The sequence below is a fragment of the Archocentrus centrarchus genome, chromosome 7 (genome assembly GCF_007364275.1).
Source record: "Archocentrus centrarchus isolate MPI-CPG fArcCen1 chromosome 7, fArcCen1, whole genome shotgun sequence".
Lineage (NCBI taxonomy): Eukaryota > Metazoa > Chordata > Actinopteri > Cichliformes > Cichlidae > Archocentrus > Archocentrus centrarchus.
Window position 1 is genome coordinate 20,445,328 of NC_044352.1, and position 20,132 is coordinate 20,465,459.

At 38.3% G+C, this 20,132-nt stretch overlaps 2 protein-coding genes across 12 annotated transcripts in view; both read right to left on the minus strand.

Annotated features, from left to right (window-relative positions):
- The window catches only part of huwe1 (HECT, UBA and WWE domain containing E3 ubiquitin protein ligase 1), a 50,087-nt gene extending 41,875 nt beyond the window's left edge, over positions 1–8,212 (minus strand). For 8 of the 11 annotated variants that reach the window (XM_030734334.1, XM_030734333.1, XM_030734328.1 and 5 more), the window contains exons 1-5: positions 8,160–8,212; positions 5,430–5,499; positions 2,241–2,290; positions 1,987–2,056; positions 410–508 (exon numbers count right to left, since the gene is read on the minus strand). In XM_030734334.1, the coding sequence (XP_030590194.1) occupies positions 410–508; positions 1,987–2,031 (144 nt within the window). In that variant the 5' untranslated portion in view covers positions 2,032–2,056; positions 2,241–2,290; positions 5,430–5,499; positions 8,160–8,212. Of the gene's footprint in view, positions 1–409; positions 509–1,986; positions 2,057–2,240; positions 2,291–3,332; positions 3,549–3,734; positions 3,839–5,429; positions 5,500–8,159 lie in introns of those variants that run through there. The other 3 variants (XM_030734326.1, XM_030734325.1, XM_030734327.1) reach the window with 3 other exon arrangements.
- Positions 8,213–8,428: 216 nt separating this feature from the next.
- On the minus strand, positions 8,429–19,301 carry phf8 (PHD finger protein 8). The gene is made up of 22 exons (XM_030734347.1): positions 19,004–19,301; positions 18,174–18,459; positions 17,936–18,021; positions 17,700–17,826; positions 17,083–17,243; positions 16,850–16,991; positions 16,549–16,735; positions 16,272–16,434; positions 15,877–15,964; positions 14,419–14,525; positions 14,216–14,307; positions 13,417–13,506; positions 13,027–13,308; positions 12,837–12,919; positions 12,570–12,739; positions 12,333–12,418; positions 11,921–12,042; positions 11,336–11,667; positions 11,131–11,226; positions 10,940–11,049; positions 10,477–10,837; positions 8,429–10,379 (listed from the first exon to the last, which is right to left on the minus strand). The coding sequence occupies exons 2-22, from the start codon at positions 18,269–18,271 to the stop codon at positions 10,291–10,293; spliced, it is 3,072 nt and encodes a 1,023-aa protein (XP_030590207.1). The 5' UTR covers positions 18,272–18,459; positions 19,004–19,301; the 3' UTR covers positions 8,429–10,290.
- Between the last annotated feature and the right edge of the window lie 831 nt (positions 19,302–20,132).

Consider the following 20,132-nt stretch of genomic DNA (forward strand, 5'->3'; position numbering starts at 1 on the left):
CAAGAAGCTTGAGAAACTCTACTGGTTAATGTGTAGTACTGAGTAAAGATTAAATCACCATTTCATTTTCATTTTGTTAATCTGTATTAACACTGTCTTGCTGGCTAAGAAAATGTTGTGTCTTTACTAGAGGCTGCCTAAAAGGAGGAGAAAAATCAAGCCATTTTTCTACTGTTTTCTATCATTTCATTTTGGGGAGATATTTCTAGGAGTGTGCTCTAGAAATTATTACATGCACATGTGTTATTTTAGACAAACTGACAAATTTTTGAAATACAGTTCTTGCTCTTGTATCCATAATATTACACACAATTCTAGGCTGACAGAGAACGCTGTTCTAAGAGTCTGTGTGTCAGAAAACACTGAAGGACGCTCATTTCCTTCAGCCAGTCTATTCTTTGGGTCTTACCTTGCCAATATTCCAGGTCTTGATGTGCTGCAGTTCAACCAGTAGTTGCTCATCATTGCATGCCTTGAGCTTCTCTATAAGTATCCTGCAGTCAGCAGGCTGTTGGTGCAAAAGGATCACAAAAGTTTTGGTCAAGCAGAGTTCATGTACCCTTATGCCTCTTATCAAAACAATACAGCACCCTGCACAAATACTGCAATAGACAGTAAAATCTCCATTTCCTCTTAACTCACAATATTGACCAAATACAATGACCCACAACATTTTCACTCATGTTCCTTGTGACTAAATTACCAATCGTTTAAATAGAAGAGAAAAGAAAAAAAACCAGACCAATCAACTAGTCTATGAGCAAGTTAAAGTCAAAACTCTGTACAATCTAATGAACAAGGTTAAAAATTGTATCTACAAATACTGCAAGTTTTAATGAGCCATTTAAAGATGGTAATCACATTCTTTAACAAAACAGCAACTGAAATGTGCTGCCAATAACACTGCACAAGAGCATGTGCACACACACACACATACCAAGTGAGGCTAATGTTAACAATGCTAGCACCAACAGCCTTGTGCAAAATGTGATTAAATGCCACTTTATTCTAAAGCAGTTTAGATATAAGGGTTCATTTTCAAGATCAAAGTATTGCTGGAGTGTCCTGCTTTTAGCAGTGCTGTCACTTGTCTTACTTTCCACTTTGCTTGTTTACAACATCCCATCACAAAGTGAGGGGTGCTGCAGTCTACTAGGCAGACTGCAGCACCCCTCACTTCAACAAATTTGAACCAACAGTTAAAGAATGTGGTGCATTACTTGGTTTAACAACCAAAATTTGGGGTTCTGAATATCACAATCCTACAACGAGACGTGTCCTGTCGCTGCTTAAATGCTTATCACTGCAATCAGCTGTGCACCCATTATAATCAAGGTAAACAACAGTATTGCTGTTACATATTTTATGTCTGCTTTTGGTCTCCTAATTCTGCATGGAAAATTTTAAAAAACTAATAGTTTAAAACCTCCAAACTCCATTCTTGAACCTCCAACATCAAAGTAATTCAGCTCAATTTAACTGAATTCAGTTGACAACAGTCAGTTTAAGGTGCTTCTCAGGTAAATGTTTGGTGCCCAAAGTAGTTTTATCCACAGAGTCCCACAGAGTAATCATCAGCATCATAATAAAGTTATTTCTTTAACCAGATGCGTTAATCACAGTTTCATTAAACAAGGATAACAGCCATTTTTGCTTATCAAAATGTTAGATAAAAAGAAAATTCACAGATTTCTATCAATTAAGTTACCACAGACTCATATATATCATGCATAAATTCATAGTCACCCTCCCCCAAGGGCCCATTTTAAGACAGGAAAAACCCTGAATTCCTTACAGTAAGAAAAAAGTAAGCCACATCTTCTAACAAGTTCTTCTGTTAAATAAAATCATGTAGGGGCTGCTCCCATTATGAGCTTTTATCATATCTGATTAGAGAAAAGTCAGCCTAAGTATCTCAACTATATGCAATTTAAGCTCCAGTGATGTTAGGTGCTACAAAAGAGAGGCAGCATCAAATGTACTCACAGCTTCAGTAGGAGTTTTCTTCAACTTGCTTCTGTCAACCTTCATTGTTGATAATCTCTATTTGCTGCTCCTGTTGAGAAATGTTAATGCAAACCATAAAACAAAACTCAAGGATGAATTTCACTGTGCTATGATACAGAATTTCTTGCATTGCAGTTATACATCTAAAATACTCTGAACCAAATAATCATTCAGATGTAAAAATATTAACATTAATAACTAATAAAAAAAAAGACTTAGTTATATGTACTTACAGAAAATTATTTGGCAATGCCCACTTAATGGCATGTTCCAGTCGCTCTATCTGCAAAATCAAACCTTAAATCAAATCTGCAACAGTGTCCCACATACCACAATACAAAAGACATTTTTGTTTTCCCAAAGAGCACAATGAGCTATAAGATACAGGTTATAATAAAAAAAAAAATGCTCCAGTTAAATATGTGAATGATCTGGATACAATCCAGTTCATAATAGGATACACAAAAGGACCTCCTGACTATATATCTATGGAAATTCGCACATCATGTACTTGAACTGCACATAAAATACACACAGTCGACTACAAATCTTAACATTTAGCAGAGCACTCAATCAATTAGCAAAGGTAGATGATATGGCCATATTTCTTGAAAATCTGTTACAGTAAAGACTGATCACCAGCACTGGTTAAAAAGGTGATAATATTAAACGTCAGGCTCTCTAAAAGTCTGATCACAAAGCAAACCGTGCAGAGCATTAGCTGGTGGCTAGCGAGCAATGTACGACACAAAGTTAATCAAATTATATTGGGTACCATTTATTGTCCTAAAACAGTAGCCTAACGTTTCACCAACTTGAAATTCAGGGGAGATTTAAGCCAAACAGTACGCCTCCCTGTGCGCTTTTCCTATCAACTCAAACGACTTGAAGCTTACAGGTTAAAGTTATAGCTACCTAGCTAACACGCTAACGTCACCTTTGCTAATAGCTTAACGTTATTTACTTAACGTTAACAAGTGATTACTCAAAAGCCACACCGCAGTTATTAGTCATAAACATGGAATGTTATGCTCGTGATTAGCTAGCAACACATCCAAGAAAACAAAAACCGCTGAAAAGCTCAACGTAGCGACGGAATCGATCGGCAACGTTTGCTGCGGAGATGTTAACCCCTGACCAGCTAACACCGAGCTACCGGTACCGTTAGCAAACGATCTTTCTCTGAAATTCTAACTTAAACGTTTTTTAAAAAGTCAGCCAAGTCACAATCAGGTCATGCGTGCCATCAGCGATGAACATTCACAATTTAACTAAACAAAAATCAAACCGTTAAGACCATTTTTGACACAGCTGTCAAACCAGACCTCACAGATTCACCATCCTGTCCTGACCTGACTCTTGAGTAATTTAGGTCGGGGCTGCGCAGGCCGCAAAAAAAGAAGCCCGCACTCCCTAGTTCTGCGCCGGCCCCACTCCAGTTAAGATGAATCTGTAAAAACCACTCGGTGACCACCGACAAGCAGATGAATGTGTGCAAAACACCTGGAAACACTAACGTGGCTTCTTTCTTTCTTTCTTTTTTTTTTTTTTAAAAAAACGGCTCGGAGTTCCTGGTTCTGCAGCTACAGTCGTTGCACGCGCTAGCTAGCGAGCTAGCTACCGTTAGTTGAGCAGCGAGCAGAAACAAGTCGCTGAATCATTGTCGGACTGGTCTAACGTGACACTGCGAGTTTTGTTTTCAGTTTGCAGAAGGGAAAATTGACTACCGAGTCAATAAAGAAGTTTGTTCGTCCGTCCGGAGCATTACTGTGTCCGTGCCTGTTTCCATAGCACATAGGCACTAGCTCTTGGCACAGTCATGATGAGTCTGGGTAGTGTGCAAAAAGTGAATAACGCTACGACTGGGAATGAGAAGACACTGTTGTCTGTATCGATGCAGTGCGTATTTATATGGGGGCAAAGGCCCTCTGTGGAACGCACCACCATAACATCCTAACATACCAAATCCACACAGTCCTTCAAGTTATTTTAATTAAAATATATCAGCCTTGAGCCCAGACATATTCCTATGAACTTAGATGTGCATCAAAACAATGTTATAGCCACTGTGAACAGTTTGGAAAATACAAACAAAATTAATCAACACAGTTGGAGGTATTTGATCCATGAATACTTACAAATCACATATTATAAAAGCATGTTTACAAAAGCTGTAGACTATACTTCTTTTCTGCTAAATAAGTGTCGGGGTCGCTAACTGTTTTAGTTCAGTTGATCTTAATGTTTTTTAGATTAGCCACTTTAGCATTATGTGTGCAAGATTTGTCTCATGAAGTAAGCAAGTGCCTAATTCAAATCTTTAAGTGCTAACAGACAAAAACCTACTCCCCTTGCTCAGTTACCCAGAGCTACAATATGGTTCTAGATGATTTAAATGTGGTTTTCTACATATGCCAAAACTCAGTGTGAATTTAAAAAAAAAGAGCAAGCATTGTTTTCTTTTGGTAACACATTTGTTTAACCAATTCAATTGAATTATTCATGCATTATTTGCTGGTACATGAATTCAAAATGTACACAAAATGAAGGAACGCAATGAAACCCTAAATCTCTGCATTATCATAAATAGCTTCCCCCACCCCATCCTGAGCCTGAATTGGATAAATGGAAGATGGATCTATGGATAGATTTGTGTTTTTTTACTGCAATATCAACTGACATTTTATTAACATTGGCTGTATATTGGTGATTATTTAAAATGTTATTTACTCACAGGTCTTTATAATAAACAGGTATAACTGCCAACAGTGTTTAGTTTTCAGATATAAAACAAAAACTTTCAAAAAGGTCATGCACAACCTGTGTGTTTTCCCTAAAGTTACATTTGGGTACTATGAGCTGCACAAATATTGTCACTGAGCCCAGGTTTTCAGTGCTGAACAATGACTGAAAAATGGAACAGTCAATCTCAACAAGACCATCTGGTTAGATAGATAAAAACCACAAGGAACAGGAAAAGAGGGTCACATTGCTGAGGATCAAATGTTATTTTTATTATTAAGAAAATTCAAAAATACCTTGCTGGAAACTGATGGCAAATGCCTAGAAATGTATCGAAACCTTGGGCCAATAGCTATAGGGGGTGTTTTGATTTTGATATTTACTCTGCTTTTTGTTCCATGGAAACAAAGAAATAATTTTTTAAAAACTGAACCGTATTAATGTCTTTCAGCACTTCATCAAACTACCACAGCATTTAGCCTGTGCAAACCCACTCCAACAGATGAACCACTGCCATCTCTGAACATCATCTTATTTGCCAACAACCTGATGCAAAAATTGACCAATACTGATATTCAGTGCTTAAATCGATTTATCCCTGCAGATAGGTACAATCTTTATGTAGTAATGCATACAGCCCGCTGAGTTCAGTCAATGCAGAGGGGGGGAGCAATACTCACCAGAATCTGCTCCGGTTCAGTGGCTCCACCTTTCTCATCATTGGTTTACTATGCAGTTGCTTTATACGATCTGAAAACATGAAAAACAATGAAATTAGTTTTGAATGAAGAAAAGAAAAATGGAACAGCTTGGTCACTTGTAACACTATCCCCATTTAATATAGTTAAACCTGGTGATAAGGGTCAGCACTAATGACAGCAGTGTAACTGTAAACCTAACTACATAAATAAATAGCGTTTATCCCCATGACTTTTTAACTGCCTTCCACCACAGGAATATCAGCAGGACCCTGATTTACAACAAGTTTTTTTCTAAGTGGGGCTTAACTTAAGCTTAAAATACACATGTTTTATTAGAAATAATAAGAAATGCTTCTGTTAATTAAGATAATACAGACTCTTTGCCTAACCATTTATGGCCAAATCATGCTTACTCGCATAGTCAACCCCCATATGGTCCATTTTGACCCAGGAAAATCCATGTTGCCAATCAGTGTTTCTGAAGAGTCAGAATTCCATAAAAAACTGAAACATTTGGTGCTTTGTAAAAATTACATTTGGTTAAACATTTATTTATGATGTTTAATTTAAAATCTAAAACAGGACTGTACCTGGTAAGACTCCATCTACTCTCTTTATTTTTAAGATTAGGCTTAAAGCTTTCCTTTATGATAAAGCTTATAGTTAGGGCTGGATCAGGTGACCCTGAGCCATGCCTTAGTTATGCTGAAATATGCCTAGGTTGCTGGGGGGTTCCTGTGATGCACTGAGTGTTTCTTTTCATTCACCTTTTACTCTGTTTATACCCCACTCTGCATTTAATTATTAGTTAGTATTAACCTCTGGCTCTCTTCCACAGCATGTCTTTTGCACACCGGTCACGGCAGATGACTGCCCCCGAGCCTGGTTCTGCTGGAGGTTTCTTCCTGTTAAACGGGAGTTTTTCTTTCCTACTGTCACCAAGTGCTTGCTCATAGGGGGTCACTTTGACTGTTGGGTTTTCTCTGTAATTATTTTAGGGTCTTTACCTTACAATATAAAGTGCCTTGAGGCAACTGTTTGTTGTGATTTGGCACTATATAAATAAAATTGAGTTGAATTTACTTACTATTATTATTGTTTTCAATTTACACCTCAAACCCACCTCTGGCTTTCTAGCCTCAGGGCCTGAATTGTGTCCCTTTATACACATGATGTCTGTGGTTTTGCACATTAATGACATTTCTAATGAATCTGTGGATTCTTCTGGTCATGTGTTATTTTTAGACAAAATTACTTCTTTGATATCTTGTTATAAGTGGAGAATGTCCATCATTGCTGTATGAGTTCATTTTTTTTTAGGCATACACCATCTTCTTCCATTAAACTACACTGCTCAGCTCAGACTTGCTATTGATGTGCATGCCTCGTTTTGGTCAACCAAACGGACTTTTATTTATGAAAAAGCCCATCAACGAAAGCACCACTCTGTCTAAAACAATATGCATTTAGACAAATACTATCATTAAATTATTAAAGTATTAATCATAACCTCTGTATGGTTGCACATAATTACCCCAAGTGCCCAGATTTTAAAGTGCATATGAGTCCATTAAATATTTGCAGAAAAATTAGTCATATCTCCACTTTTAAGTTGTTTCATACTTGATCACCTTTAACAAGCCAGCTAAGGACAGACATAAATTAATCAACCTGGCAATAGTTTTATTAAATAATAAAGAATACAAAAATTCATGTAGCACCCTTTACGTGAAGTCCACTTCTCCGTCATACATTCAAAATTATCAGTGACAGAGGATGACTATGAGGTGAAGAGAGGCTGACAGGTAACAAAAATTCACTTAAAAAATTTTATATTTCAATAGGTCGGTCTGTTTTCACCAAGAGGCACCACCGCTTGTACTCAAGACTTGCAAATGTAAGCCGAATGCATCCTTGTTGTGTTTGTTTTTTGATGAAATTATGCTGATTCTACTAATGAACAGACATTTGATCTAAAAACAACATGCAGCATTTATAGCTGGTGACATTATGAACTGTTGAAGTCATCAACTACCACACAAAATGAAGTAAAGGCTATTATTACTCCCAAGTTAACTTAGCTGTAAGTTGGAACCGCGTTCACTCAGCTAAAATCCCATTATTTCTAAGTGCTATTTAAGTAGCTTCCTACGCAGTTAAAGCTAAGTCAGTAGTGGCGCTAACGTAGGCAAAGTTAACAGCTAGCCATTTGATGTTAGCTAGGTTTACTAGCAGTTTTGGCTAACATTTGCTACTTCGGCTTTAACGGCTAACATTAGCGCATCACGAAAAGTCAACTCTGCTACACACACTAACTCAACAGTTATCCTCATTTTCCCCAATAGAATGAGCTGCAGCTGAGGAAGAAAACTGACTCTGAATTAGTCGCACAGAGGTGTACATACCCACACACAGTGAACATGAGTGTGTGTGTTTATGTGTGCGGCTTCTCTGTTTGAGGGTTTCGCGCGAGCTAACCAGCTAGCATTCAGGGCTCCGCGTCCGCACAATGCTCTATCCATGGGATCATGGCTAAATTAAAAATGGCGGTTTACACTGCAAAAGATCCATATATTACCATTAAAAATACACTATTTTGTTGTCTCGGATCCCATGACGAGCAGGAATCAGTAATTTACGGAAGAGAATTGTCTGCCAGCATTTTGCTAATCCCCGTGTCAACACTTTGGAATAAGTCTTTCTGCCTACCTCGAATGCGTGTTACATTTGCTTCTCCATCTTGCACTAACGAGTGGTAGGGCAGTTCAGTTCTCGCGAGAATACCTGCTGCTGCGTTCACCCGGGGCACTCCCTTGTAATTATTAAAAAAGAAAAAAAAAAAAAAACCATGATAGTGCATTTCAGATTGGAAGTAACTGGTATTTCCAGTCCCAACTTTTTGATCAAATGTGCAAACGAAAGCACACAGCATAAGTCTCCAGGCTTTCTGAAAAATATAGTTTAATATGAAAGTGTATTCAGACTCACTGACATTTGTGGAATAAAGACTGGACATTGTATTAACAAATGTATTTAACCCTAAAAAGTGGTGCTTAATTTGAACAGTGAGATGCTTAGATGTCAAAATAATAGCACAGTAATTCATTCAAACCTCTGAGAAAATCTGCATTCACCCCATACTCAAATTATCGCAGTGGGTTACTAATCTCTCATTTCTACTACACATCTTGAAACTCTACTTTTATTGTAATAAATAATTAAGTGAAGATGTGTTTAATACAAAACAACATGCCTTGATGGTGTATTCAAAAACATTCCTAGATGACATCTTCGTGAATGCAATGAATCCTTAGTGTTCCAGCAGACATGAGAAATCAGTAAACCATTCATTTGCCCACCAGTAACGCTTTTGGTGATTCAGTGATCAAATAAATTCAAAGAAAAAAAAAAAAAAAAAAAAAGACATTTTGTCCAAGGTATATTTTATCTTTTCCAGGTCGTATTTAAACACATCATGTTTAAAATGCACAGTTCACACCAACAAAAGAGTGAAAATCAACAATAATTAATATAAAACTAAATGGATGAAATTTAACAAGGGCATTTTCCAGCACGCTTCCAGTAACACTAACAAGACAACATGGACTTAGCATGACAGTTACTGCATACAAATATAAAAAAAGAACTATTTCAGATATTTCCCAAATACAGCAATGTATAATGTACAAGTTATGTTACGAAAGATCTGAAAGTTTTTGAACTATAAAAGAACTTAAATTACAACATATATTTACATACAAACTCATGTCCTGCACCTTCACAAAGTTAAATCTACACCTCTTGCCATCGTTTTATGACTAGTACATTCTGTGATACAAAAACACATCTCTAGTTCTGACCCAAGAGTGCCTCTAACACTTGGTGCGCAATTCACAGCAACATGCAGGAACCTTTTTTTTTAATCTAAAATTTTTCTGCTCTTTAGCAGCTATATTAATTACAAATATTACAAATATTTACAGTCACAACAAAGCAATGGCTACGGTTTTTGTACAGGTATTAAGTGGTTGAAATGTAGGAATCAAGAAGAAAATTCTGCCCTGCTAAATAAATATGAAAAGAATAAATAGAATCATGGTGGTAGTCCTGGCATTAGTTTAGCACTTCAAATTTCATGTGTAGAGCTACAATATATGGAGTTATATTTTCTATACAAACATCAGGGGCAAATTCCTCTAAAAGAATTAATACATGTTGCATACTATATGCACACACTTAGGTTTTGAACAATTGTTTATTGTAGTAAAAATGAGGTAAAAAGGAAACTAAAAAATAATACTACAACTGTGTCAGTATTTGTACCCATGGGTCTTTGCATGGGATTGGGACCTATACAAACATCACATTTTAACTGACCAGAAGATGTGTCATTTTCTTTCCCTTTTAAAAACGTTTGATGGATATTGTTTTTGCATAAATACAACCTCTAAAAACAGCCTAAACAAAAGAAACAATTTGCCTTTGTCAACTGCCACTTTAAAATCAATGTCCACCTGACATTCTGAAATTCAAATGCAATGTCAAATAGGTGGTCATTAACAGCTAATTACCACATTGAGTGCATGTCCAGCACATTACAGTGATTCACTTAAAGCCACACATGTGCTTCTGAAAATACCTTTGCAGTAAAGGGTAAACAGAATTGGGCAGAGTTATTGGTATAGGACAAGATTTTGTGAGGTTCAATAACAAGTAAAAACAGTAAACAAATTTATCTGGAGTACAAAATATAGATTACTATCTCTATTTCCTTCAGACCTACTTCAAAAAGGTCTTTTCTTCATTCTCACTAAGTCTTCAGCCACATTTCCAACATCTCTCACAAGAGAAGTTTGCCATTGCGGTGAATTTTCAGGATTTTTCCAAGTCTTTGTTTTGCAGTTGCAAGTCCTTTCTTTGGACGTTTCCCTAAATCAAAGTAAAAGATAAAAATTAGGGGAAAAAAAATTTGAAGAGATATGAAATTATGCAGTCAATATTAAAGTCTACTCAAGTTTATGCTCACCTTGACCAACTCCTGTTGTGCCCTGACTGGCCAAACCTGCAGGGGATGCACCAGAGTGAGAGCTGCTATTCTGTGGAGACAGGGAAGGTCTTCGTGAAGTAAGAAATACACCTGGAGCCATGGCTCCACTGCCCCTAGGGCCTCCTGGGCCAAAAGGTCCTGGTCCTGCTGTATATTCATGGTCCAACAGACTAGCAGAGTAATAATCCACTCTCCTGTCTGGGCTGGCATCTGCTGCAGACTCTGGGGCAGGTGTTGGAGAGGGTGGGGCTGGCTCAGTCTGCACGGGAGGAGGAGTGACGACAGGAGCAGGGGGACGCTGCTTTTTGGTGTACTTCCTTTTAGCGGGCTTTTGCTGCTCCTGAATCACAAACAATAACAAAGAAGATTTTTATCTTTTCTAAGGAACATCTTCATTGGACACATTCATCAAAGACTAGTATGTTTATTTCCCCCAACTCACTTGTTGTGCCAGTTTGGCAGCAGCTGCAGCAAGGCCAGTTTCTACAGAGGCAACTCTAGCCCCTTCCCTGGCTGGTCGATCCTGTTTGGGAAGGGTGGGCATCACCCTGGCTGTAAATAAAAATAAGTTATTGCAAGACTAAACCTTAGAAAGCTAAATAGAAGTTTGATCAATCTTGCTGCTATGTTTACCTTTTGGACTCCATGGTGTGTCATCCCAGTTTTTCTTCCGTTTCATCTTAGCCTTGTTGGTGTGATCCTCCTCATCAGACTCCAAGGACGGGTAAACTTAAAAAAAAATGTTTACATCATTAAACTTTGGCTTGATCAGAAGAAGCAATCAAAAGTCATGATATTCAACTAGCATAAATATCTACAGCACCATTGAACTACTCACCATAGTCTGAATCTTTAAAACAAGTTCCCAGAGTCTCTTGCTCATCCGGACTCTCCTCATCACTAAGGTGGCGGGCTGGCCGTTTTATTGGGCGTTTTCCAGGTCGCTGGATGACAGGTTTCTTCTCAGAATTTGCTGACTTTTTGACCCCTCCTGTCACCCACACAGCCCTGCCACCCTTCTCCTTGACAACCCCTAATCCTTCTGTCAGGCCTCCAGATATTGACAAAGGAGACGAAGAGGAAGAAGAGGATGACGATGAAGGGGGGTTGGCCATGGAGAGCATCCCTTGGATGGCATCACGAGTGCTGGGAGAGGCTGGAGCTTCCTCACTGAGAAAGGTACAGAGTTGAGCAATCGCTAATCACCTCAAACTATAAACTCTTAAACCCACTGCAAATATATAAAACAAAGTTTTCAAGATTATTGCATCAACACTATGAGTCATGACACAGGCCTCCAATTATCATTTCAGCTACATAGCTTCGAACACCACTGAACTCAAACTGTAACTATACAGTTAAAATAAATTTATTTAAAACTAATAACAGGTACTACAATCACTGCCGATCAAGGCAATCTTACCTAATTGCTGTAGAGTCCAAGCCTGCAACTTGTTTGCTGGCCTTCAGTAAGTCCAGAATGCCCCCTGCACCACCCTTCACTCCATGGGCAGCTAATGCCTCTTCATCAGTGGTGTAGTCCTCCTGATGAGAAAACATGCTATAGTTTATGACTGAACAAGTGCTGTAAAATAAAAATCTTTGTGGACACTTCGTGGACCGTCCTATTAAATAAAGTTTTGTCTGCTCAGCAGGGGGACAACAAAGTCAACATAAGTGAGCAGCACTAATGTGTGAAATACTTTGACTTGTAGTGTGGTGGCTAGCTTCTTTTAATCTCTGGGGCTGACCTTTACTGGCTGTTATAGGTAAAGATGGCAATAGAACTGGCTCTCAAATATCTGATCGGATGGGCGTTTCAATAATAATCTCACCTCAATGTCAAAGTCAACTTCTCCGGGCTCCCTGATGCGATTAGGGTCAGAGCAGGGTTTGGCTCTAGGCAGCTTTCTAGGAAGACCTGAATTTACATTTCACCATTGTTAAATTACAGCTCTGAAACTATATTAGGAACCACATTTTGTCATTAGTCCAGACATTCAAAAAGCTATACTGAAGTCTCATAAATTTTGCTTGCAGAATGAACAAAGAAATGCATATCAAATTCTTACCACTTAGCTTCTTCTTCTTGCTCAGTCCAGCCGTCTTGCGTCGTGGAGGAGGGGTCTCATCAATCTGCAACTCATCCTCAGACTCCAAGTCAGACAGACTGGATCCCTCTGTGGCAAGATGTTTGTAGTTTCCAGTACTTCCCGCACCATTACTGCTGCCATCCTTCTTACTGAAGCCAGAAAAACAGCAGGTTAAAACATCAACCTGTGGCAAGACCATAAGATCGCAGAAACAATAAGAACACTCCACATGGCTTCAAAGCTCACCCTTGAATTTTTCCATTAGTCAACACAAGTTTCAACTTGCTTTTATTTAGCTTCCCTTCAAACTCCTCTAATGGCAACTCCAACTGCAACAAGAGACAATCACTGTAAGCATACATGAAAATGAAACTTGTACACAGAAAATTCTGGATAAGCATTCACGTTACTTCACAAGCATCTGCAAACATCATACTTTGTTCTTGTGTTTGGACTTTCCAGGCTGAAATTTCTTGAGAGTATGTTTGGTGTGGATCTCAATCAGGTCGAGTTCTCCTGCTTCTGCTTTAAGTAGTCCCTTCTGGTTCTTCTTTTTGGTTCCCGGAGGCCCAACACCCCCTATCATTTCCTTGGGCTTGGGCCCCTTCTTTTTTCCAGGGGGGCGTCCCGAATTCTGAGAGGTGGTCAGGGGAGCTTTGGAGAGAGGCGAACCAGGAAACTGAGGGCCTGTGCGGCCTATGTTTTGCTGAAAGATATCCTGACAAAACAGATTATCATTTAGTCATTAAAACAGAGAACGGTGAGAAAAAAAATTTAAACATGCACATTTGTAGAATTAAAACAAACTTTCAGTGATTTTATTTACCTCCACCAGACGAATCTCCTTGGCCAGGTCCTTCACCAGTGCCTGAGTATTAATGGTTTCTGGAATCTCCACTTCATGCTCTGCTAAAGCCTGAGTGTAAGGGATAATCATCGATCATCTCTCACAACATTTTGCAAAGCCACAATTGATACTATGCTCTTATTATGTTACCATGATTATTATTCATAGAATTATTCCATACATTACAAATAAATTTAGAGGAAGAGTTTGACAGAGTGGGAAATGAGCTTCTTTCATTTCTGTCAGAGATGACTCTGGTGTGTGCTAATGACTCTGGTCAGGCTGCACTATTTCCTGTCAGTGACCAGTACTTCCTGGAGTCTCTGTTGGTTGCCTTGCAACTGTTCAGAACCAAGACATAACACTGAATAGTGGCAAAACCACGAGGCATTGTTTTTACACTGATTAAACAAACAAGCTTCATAGGTGTAGGCAGCCTAAGGCCATCTGACAGAGACAGACATGAGTGTGGCACTGATTTTCTCATTTAACTCTCTGCTAGGAAGTAAAGACATTTCCTTTTAACTGGTGAAATTTAAATTGTTCCCTCTAAACATGGAAAATCCCATGCAATAACTTATGTAATCACTTATCACAATAATGTATTAAAATAAGTGTAGTGCTGCATCTCTGTTCCATTCAGTAGCATTCTCTGGGCCAAAATCAAAATCTTTCCTCTATGTCAAAGTCAACTTTAGAAAGGGAAAATAAACCAAGTAATAAAAGAATGAGTAAAGAGAAGTACATCACAATATAAAGTAAATGTTTAATATTTTACCTCTTTGCGGGTCCAGCTGCGGAAGGCATTGTTTAGGGCCTTCGCCCCGTGAACCAGGTAAGTGGCAGGATGCCTGCGATTTTCTCTCAGACCTGTTAGACCAAATACCACAAGGCTTATAATATAACAATGAATAACAGAAAACACAGGCCAATCAAGTAGTTCAAGTGAAAACACAACATAATAAAATTCAAATCTCTCACCTCTGAAGGTATCAAGGAGGTGCTTTCCCACATACCAGCACACAGTCTCAAAGTTGGGAAATTTGAACAAGTCTGCTGTGCTTAGTCTCTTCTCTATTTCATATGCCCTAAACGATACCACAGCACAAAAAGTCCTTTATTGCAACAAACTTCAAATAAACTTTGCAGACAAAAAAAAAATTAACAGGCATAGTAGGACTGGGCGATATATCGAGTTTTTAAGAAATAGATATATATTCATACACGACATAAGATTGTTTATATCAATATTGCCTATGTCGTGTTATAGTCATACTTGTAGATACACCAGTTCACCTTTCTCTTCTCCCAATTTGTCTCTTCACAACTTCACACTGCCCCGCCTCTCTCCCGCACCGCTTCACCCACAAATCATGCAAGAAGCGACAGCATGGAGACGTAAAGAGACACGAAGTTAGTGAAGAGGAGCTGGTTAGTAAAAAGAAAAACAATGCTCAATTATTTGGAGATGGTTCGGATTCAAAGTGTCAGATAAGCAGCCAAATGACGTATTCTTTAGAGAATACTGAAAACAAGTCCCGACAAGAGGGTTGAGCACTAATGCTAATGGCCACGGTAACTGCTGAAGTCCTCTGCCCGGTGTGATGGCACCTCAGCCAGGCGCAGCTGGCTAAAATCGTGCTGACTGAAGGATGGAATTTTGTCCATTCAGTCTGTTTACATGTTTTGTTATTTGCACAGAGTACTAGATGTACAGGAGTGCACACAGGAGGAAGCACTTTGGTGAACTCTACTTCACTGCAGACTGGCTTTTTAAAGAATAAGCCAGCCTTCTGCCATTTTTGCTCTGTATCCTTTCTGTTTACATTTTAATACTACAGCTGTGAGTCTTTTGTTATGTAGGAAAAAAGCATTAATTTATTTGAGGAGCATTATTATTTAAATATGCCAATAGTTTATTTTTGAGCAATTTCTAATGTACATCTACAGCTGAATGTTAATAAAAGTGTCTGTGTGACATTTGGGACATGCAGCTTGGACTCAGAAGTGCCTTTTTTGTTTATACCTTTTGGGAAGAAAAAAAAATATCAAGATCTATATCGTATATCACCATTCAGCTAAAAAATATTGAGATATTATTTTTGGTCCATATCGCCCAGCCCTAAGGTATAGCAAATTTGACCAAATACAGAAGTCCTGAGTGTATGAGTCTAAACACTGACACACTAGTAAATTACAACAGACTCAATGTACAAGTCTGATAATACAAATAAGGTGAAAAGAAGCATTATTTTTACACTGTGCATGCATTAATAAAATTAGAACGTAAACATAAGTTTCAGTTCTTGCTTTTGTAGAGTAGTGTGAAAGCCATGCTGTTAAAGCAATGTTTAAATATAAACCTAACACTCCGGTCAAAAGGAATACAATAATGCAAAATTAAATACAATGCACATAAAAACGTATGAGAAAACTAACCGCAACTGCATGTCAATGTTGAGACTATGCAAGAAGTTTCCACCAAAGGCCAGGCAGTCCACTGGAGTGAGCACAGCATGAATCCACCCTGGTTTAAAAAAATAAAATGAAAAAATTGAAGTCATGATAAAAGTGTATACATGAGAACATTATTTGATTCAGACCATGTACACCTTATAAGCAGATCATTTTCTCTGAGCTTTGGCTCTTCTCTCTGAAACAAACCTTTTCCAAAACCATCTCTGGAGTGGATAAATTTAAAAATCTAGTGTTGTAAACACTACTGTAGTCTGTATTGCTCACAGAATATGTTGTGGCATTTTACTGCTTTTCATTTAGTTTCAGACATCTGCTAAAACAAAAACTCTGCTCAAACATAACGCATTAAGGCTTACCTGTTGGTATGAACAAGGTGTTTCCCTGTTTGACGGAACACTTGTAACACATATCAACCTGGTCTCCAAAGAACATCTCATTCTGGTTAGATGAGGAACTCCATCGCTCAAAAAGTGCCAGGTTGGCAGGGGTGGGGGAAATCAGGTAGAAGATTTTCTCACCCTGAATAAGCACAGCAAGGGAAGCTTTTAAAATTCTGCAAACCTATTTATTAAAAAAAAAAAAAAAAAAACTGAAAGTGGACTGAAACCTTTGAAACTGAATTTCTCTACTCACCCTGAGGACATGGTACCATACTGAGGTGCCTCCAAAGTCAATGTGGAAGTCTGTGTAGCTATCCTTCACTCCCATTAGGCAGTACTTCTGCACATTGGGACGCTCAAAAACAGACTCTTCAGGCCAGAGGTTTTCCACCCAGGACAGTTTCCTTACAATCTTAGGAGTCTCCACCAGGTTTGAAAGTCTAAGATAAGCCCAACACTTCTCTTTAGTCTTCAAAACATCACACCCGTAACAACGTGTCACTTAAATATATATTCAGTATTTAGTAATGTGACTATTTTTTTTTTTTTTTTACCTGGTCTCAGAGAACTCCAGGCTGATGACATTAAGCACCCTGTCCCTGTTGGGGCTGTTATAGTACTCAACAAAGTCACCCAAACGCATCTTCAGATCACACTGACGTGAAACATCAATCACATCAATCTCCTTATCCGCACCTGCAGTTAACAAAATAAACTGGTTTCGAAAACAAAGCAAACAACACACAACCTAAAGATAATTTAAAGTATAAATGTACCAAAACTTTACCGATGTAGTGCTCCACATCACAAACACTGAAAGATGGTGGAGGTAGAGTCATGCCGAGGCCATCCCGCCTCAGAACCATGACAGGAACACTGAATGAATGCTCCTCCAGAAACTCAACTGTCAGCTGGGCCCCTGAAGGCTTGAGCAAGATTTCATCCGCACTGTCACAGAAAAACATAAAGAAACTGTTTTCATTCTGATGATGAGAAAAAAATTTAACACAGTGTGGTTTACACTGTTATTGCACTAAACATCAAAACTGCAGGATGGTAACTAAAGTAGTGAGGCAAGGAGCTGGTACAACAATATCTATAGCCCCAGTCTCTCTCTCACACACTGGTTGACAACTCCATGGCGACCCAAAAACCCTGCAACCTCCAGCAACCACTAAATCACTGAAATTCAAATATTCATTCACTCAGCGGATGCCATTGGTGGTTCACCGACCAGTCTCAAGTTCTGTGTCAGATGAACACTGACAAATGTGATGAAATCAGCTTTAATAGCAACGTAACAGCTGTAGTACCTTAAGTTATTACAGTGTGGGTCATACACTACAATTTATATCAATTTCATCTTCAAACTATTGTTTTAGCAGGATGGCAGGTGAGACTTACTTTGGGAAGGTGCGGCTCCGTAGCTCCCTAACAAACTGTGGACTGCCCGTCTTAACAGGCTGACTTGGATCTCTTCCTCCAGCGTTAGCTCCATCTCCCTGCTTATTACCTCCCCGGCGTTTGCGCACTGAGAAAACAGAAAGAACAGTTATTAACCAGTGAGTTCCTATCAAAAAGTTAATAACTAATGATAACAAAACCACTCTGAAAGTTTTACTTAAAAAATGATTACTTACTAACAGAAGGTCCATGGGTGACCTGACAGTTGGGGCAGTGATACAGGTCAATCTCAGCTGCTTTGTCTTCCTCTACTCCAACACAGCTATACAGACAGCATACTTGTATCAGACAAATATTAGCTGAATAAACTATGATGGGTCCAATACCCTGTATATCCACAGACAACAATTGACGAAAATAATGTAACCACATCATAAATCTAACAAAGTAGTGCAAAACCTGAAAACATCCTACCTTCCGTGAAACCAGTCTTGACAAATGTCGCACTCTATCATGAAGCGTGTCACATCATATGGCAGGCGACACAGACAGTACACCGGCACTGATGCCATGTTTGGTGCTAGTGCAAACTATTAATGTAAAATATTTAAAAATCTAAACGGGGGGAGGGAGCGGGATACTAATTAACAAACAAAAGGACTGATAGTTAATGTAATAATGCTAAGGCTGATGAATTCTATCACTTCACTTTCAGATTCTTCTACGTGGTGCACATCTCCACTGGGGTTTACTTGAAAACCTGTTAAAAAGAAAAACAAAGCTAGTTAGCAGCTCGCCATAGACTCCACGCGCTTTAGTATGCAGCTAATTAGAGTGAGAGTTAAATCCTGCTCCTGTCATAACAAAAGTAAGTTCAGTTGTTTACCTGAATAAGCAGCATTTTTGTTTTGGAGGCGTAGTAATTAATGAGTGTTTTTGCATATTCGATAAACACTAATGATTGTAGATAAGAGCAATCTTATCCACGACGCAAATTTAAACTTATTTCTGCCAAGCAGCTGTTAATAGTAACGTTAGCTCCTTGCTTGTAAACACGCTGTGAATGTTGTGCTGCTAGCTTTATCAACGCACTTATGTATACACCAAGTAAGCTAAAGCTAACGTGAGCCGCGTTAGCCAACGATGTAGTAAGAGAATCAAAATATTTGCAAAGATGTTAACTTAAACAAAAGTAGCTATGGACCGTGAATGAATCGTTATATGTATCTGATATAGCTGGTAAATTTCAGTCAAGGAATCGCTGTTGCTGGTTATGGTGGTTTTCTTAACAGATAGCAACTCACCGAAATGTAGCTGCGGCTGGGCCAAGTATTGAAAAGCCGTTGTAATCCCTACGCAAGCTCGGGGTTAGCTGCGGCCTTATTATGCAACGTAAATTATTAACAATTTGCTTTACCACATTTTTGTTTGTCAACTCTGTAATGCCCAAATATAAAAGGCCAGGTCCAGAAATTCACAATGGACCAGAAAATTGAAGCCCTGAAGCGACCTAAACGAACAAAATAACAACAAATAACACCGTATTTAACTGCATCGACGCCATTTCAAAGGCAGTAACGTCAGACAGTTGCTCGTCGTTGTCTGTCGTGGAGGGGACAATAAAGTTGTAGACAGTCAAACATTGAGTTGCATTCAGGGAAGTACGTTAGGGTGCGGAAATTTAGATCAATATGCAAGTATAAGTAGTGGACTGGTTCTTATAGAGATGTACTTTATACAACATGACTTTTAAATTTTAGGATCTGTTTTTCTTCAACAAGCTTTACGTCAGTCAGAATACAAACTAGAATTTGAAACTGGGAGAGTTTTTTTTTTTTTCGACTTAATAATGATTATCAGCAACCCTATTTTATATTTTAAAAGATTAAGTCGAAAAGTGGATTTATTTTTGTAATTATTTTTTCATATTATAAGTTTCATTTTACTGAACCTATGTTAAGAAAGGTAGACCACACAAAATCACTGCATTCTTTGTTAATTTTTTTATTTTTATTTTTGCCATTTTCCGTTGAATAATGTCATATATTGCTACTATGTCACTTTGGGTGTATGTATGTATGTATATATATATATATATATATATATATATATATATATATATATATATATATATATATATATATATATATAGATATATAGATAGATAGATAGATAGATAGATAGATAGATAGATAGATAGATAGAGAGAGAGAGTCTCAACATTTATAATATAGCAGCAATTTATTCAACAATTCATTGTACAGGAACATCAAAAACACTAAAGTTGTTGTTTGAAAGCTGTTTCATACTAAAGCCCTCCAGTTACCAGCGCCTATGCTGTTACTCAGGAGGCAGAGCAGGTCATCAAATCGGAAGGTTGGTGGGTCTATCCTCTGGCTTTTCCAGTCTGCATGCCAAAGTATCCTTGGGCAA

Coding starts and splice junctions, on each gene's coding strand:
- phf8 (XM_030734347.1), bottom strand. CDS start 18,271: ATGGCATCAGTGCCGGTGTACTGTCTGTGTCGCCTGCCATATGATGTG. Junction 12,043..12,332: donor AAGTTGACTTTGACATTGAG/GTGAGATTATTA, acceptor TTTTCTCATCAG/GAGGACTACACCACTGATGA. Junction 11,227..11,335: donor TTTTAAAGATTCAGACTATG/GTGAGTAGTTCA, acceptor TTTTTTTTTAAG/TTTACCCGTCCTTGGAGTCT.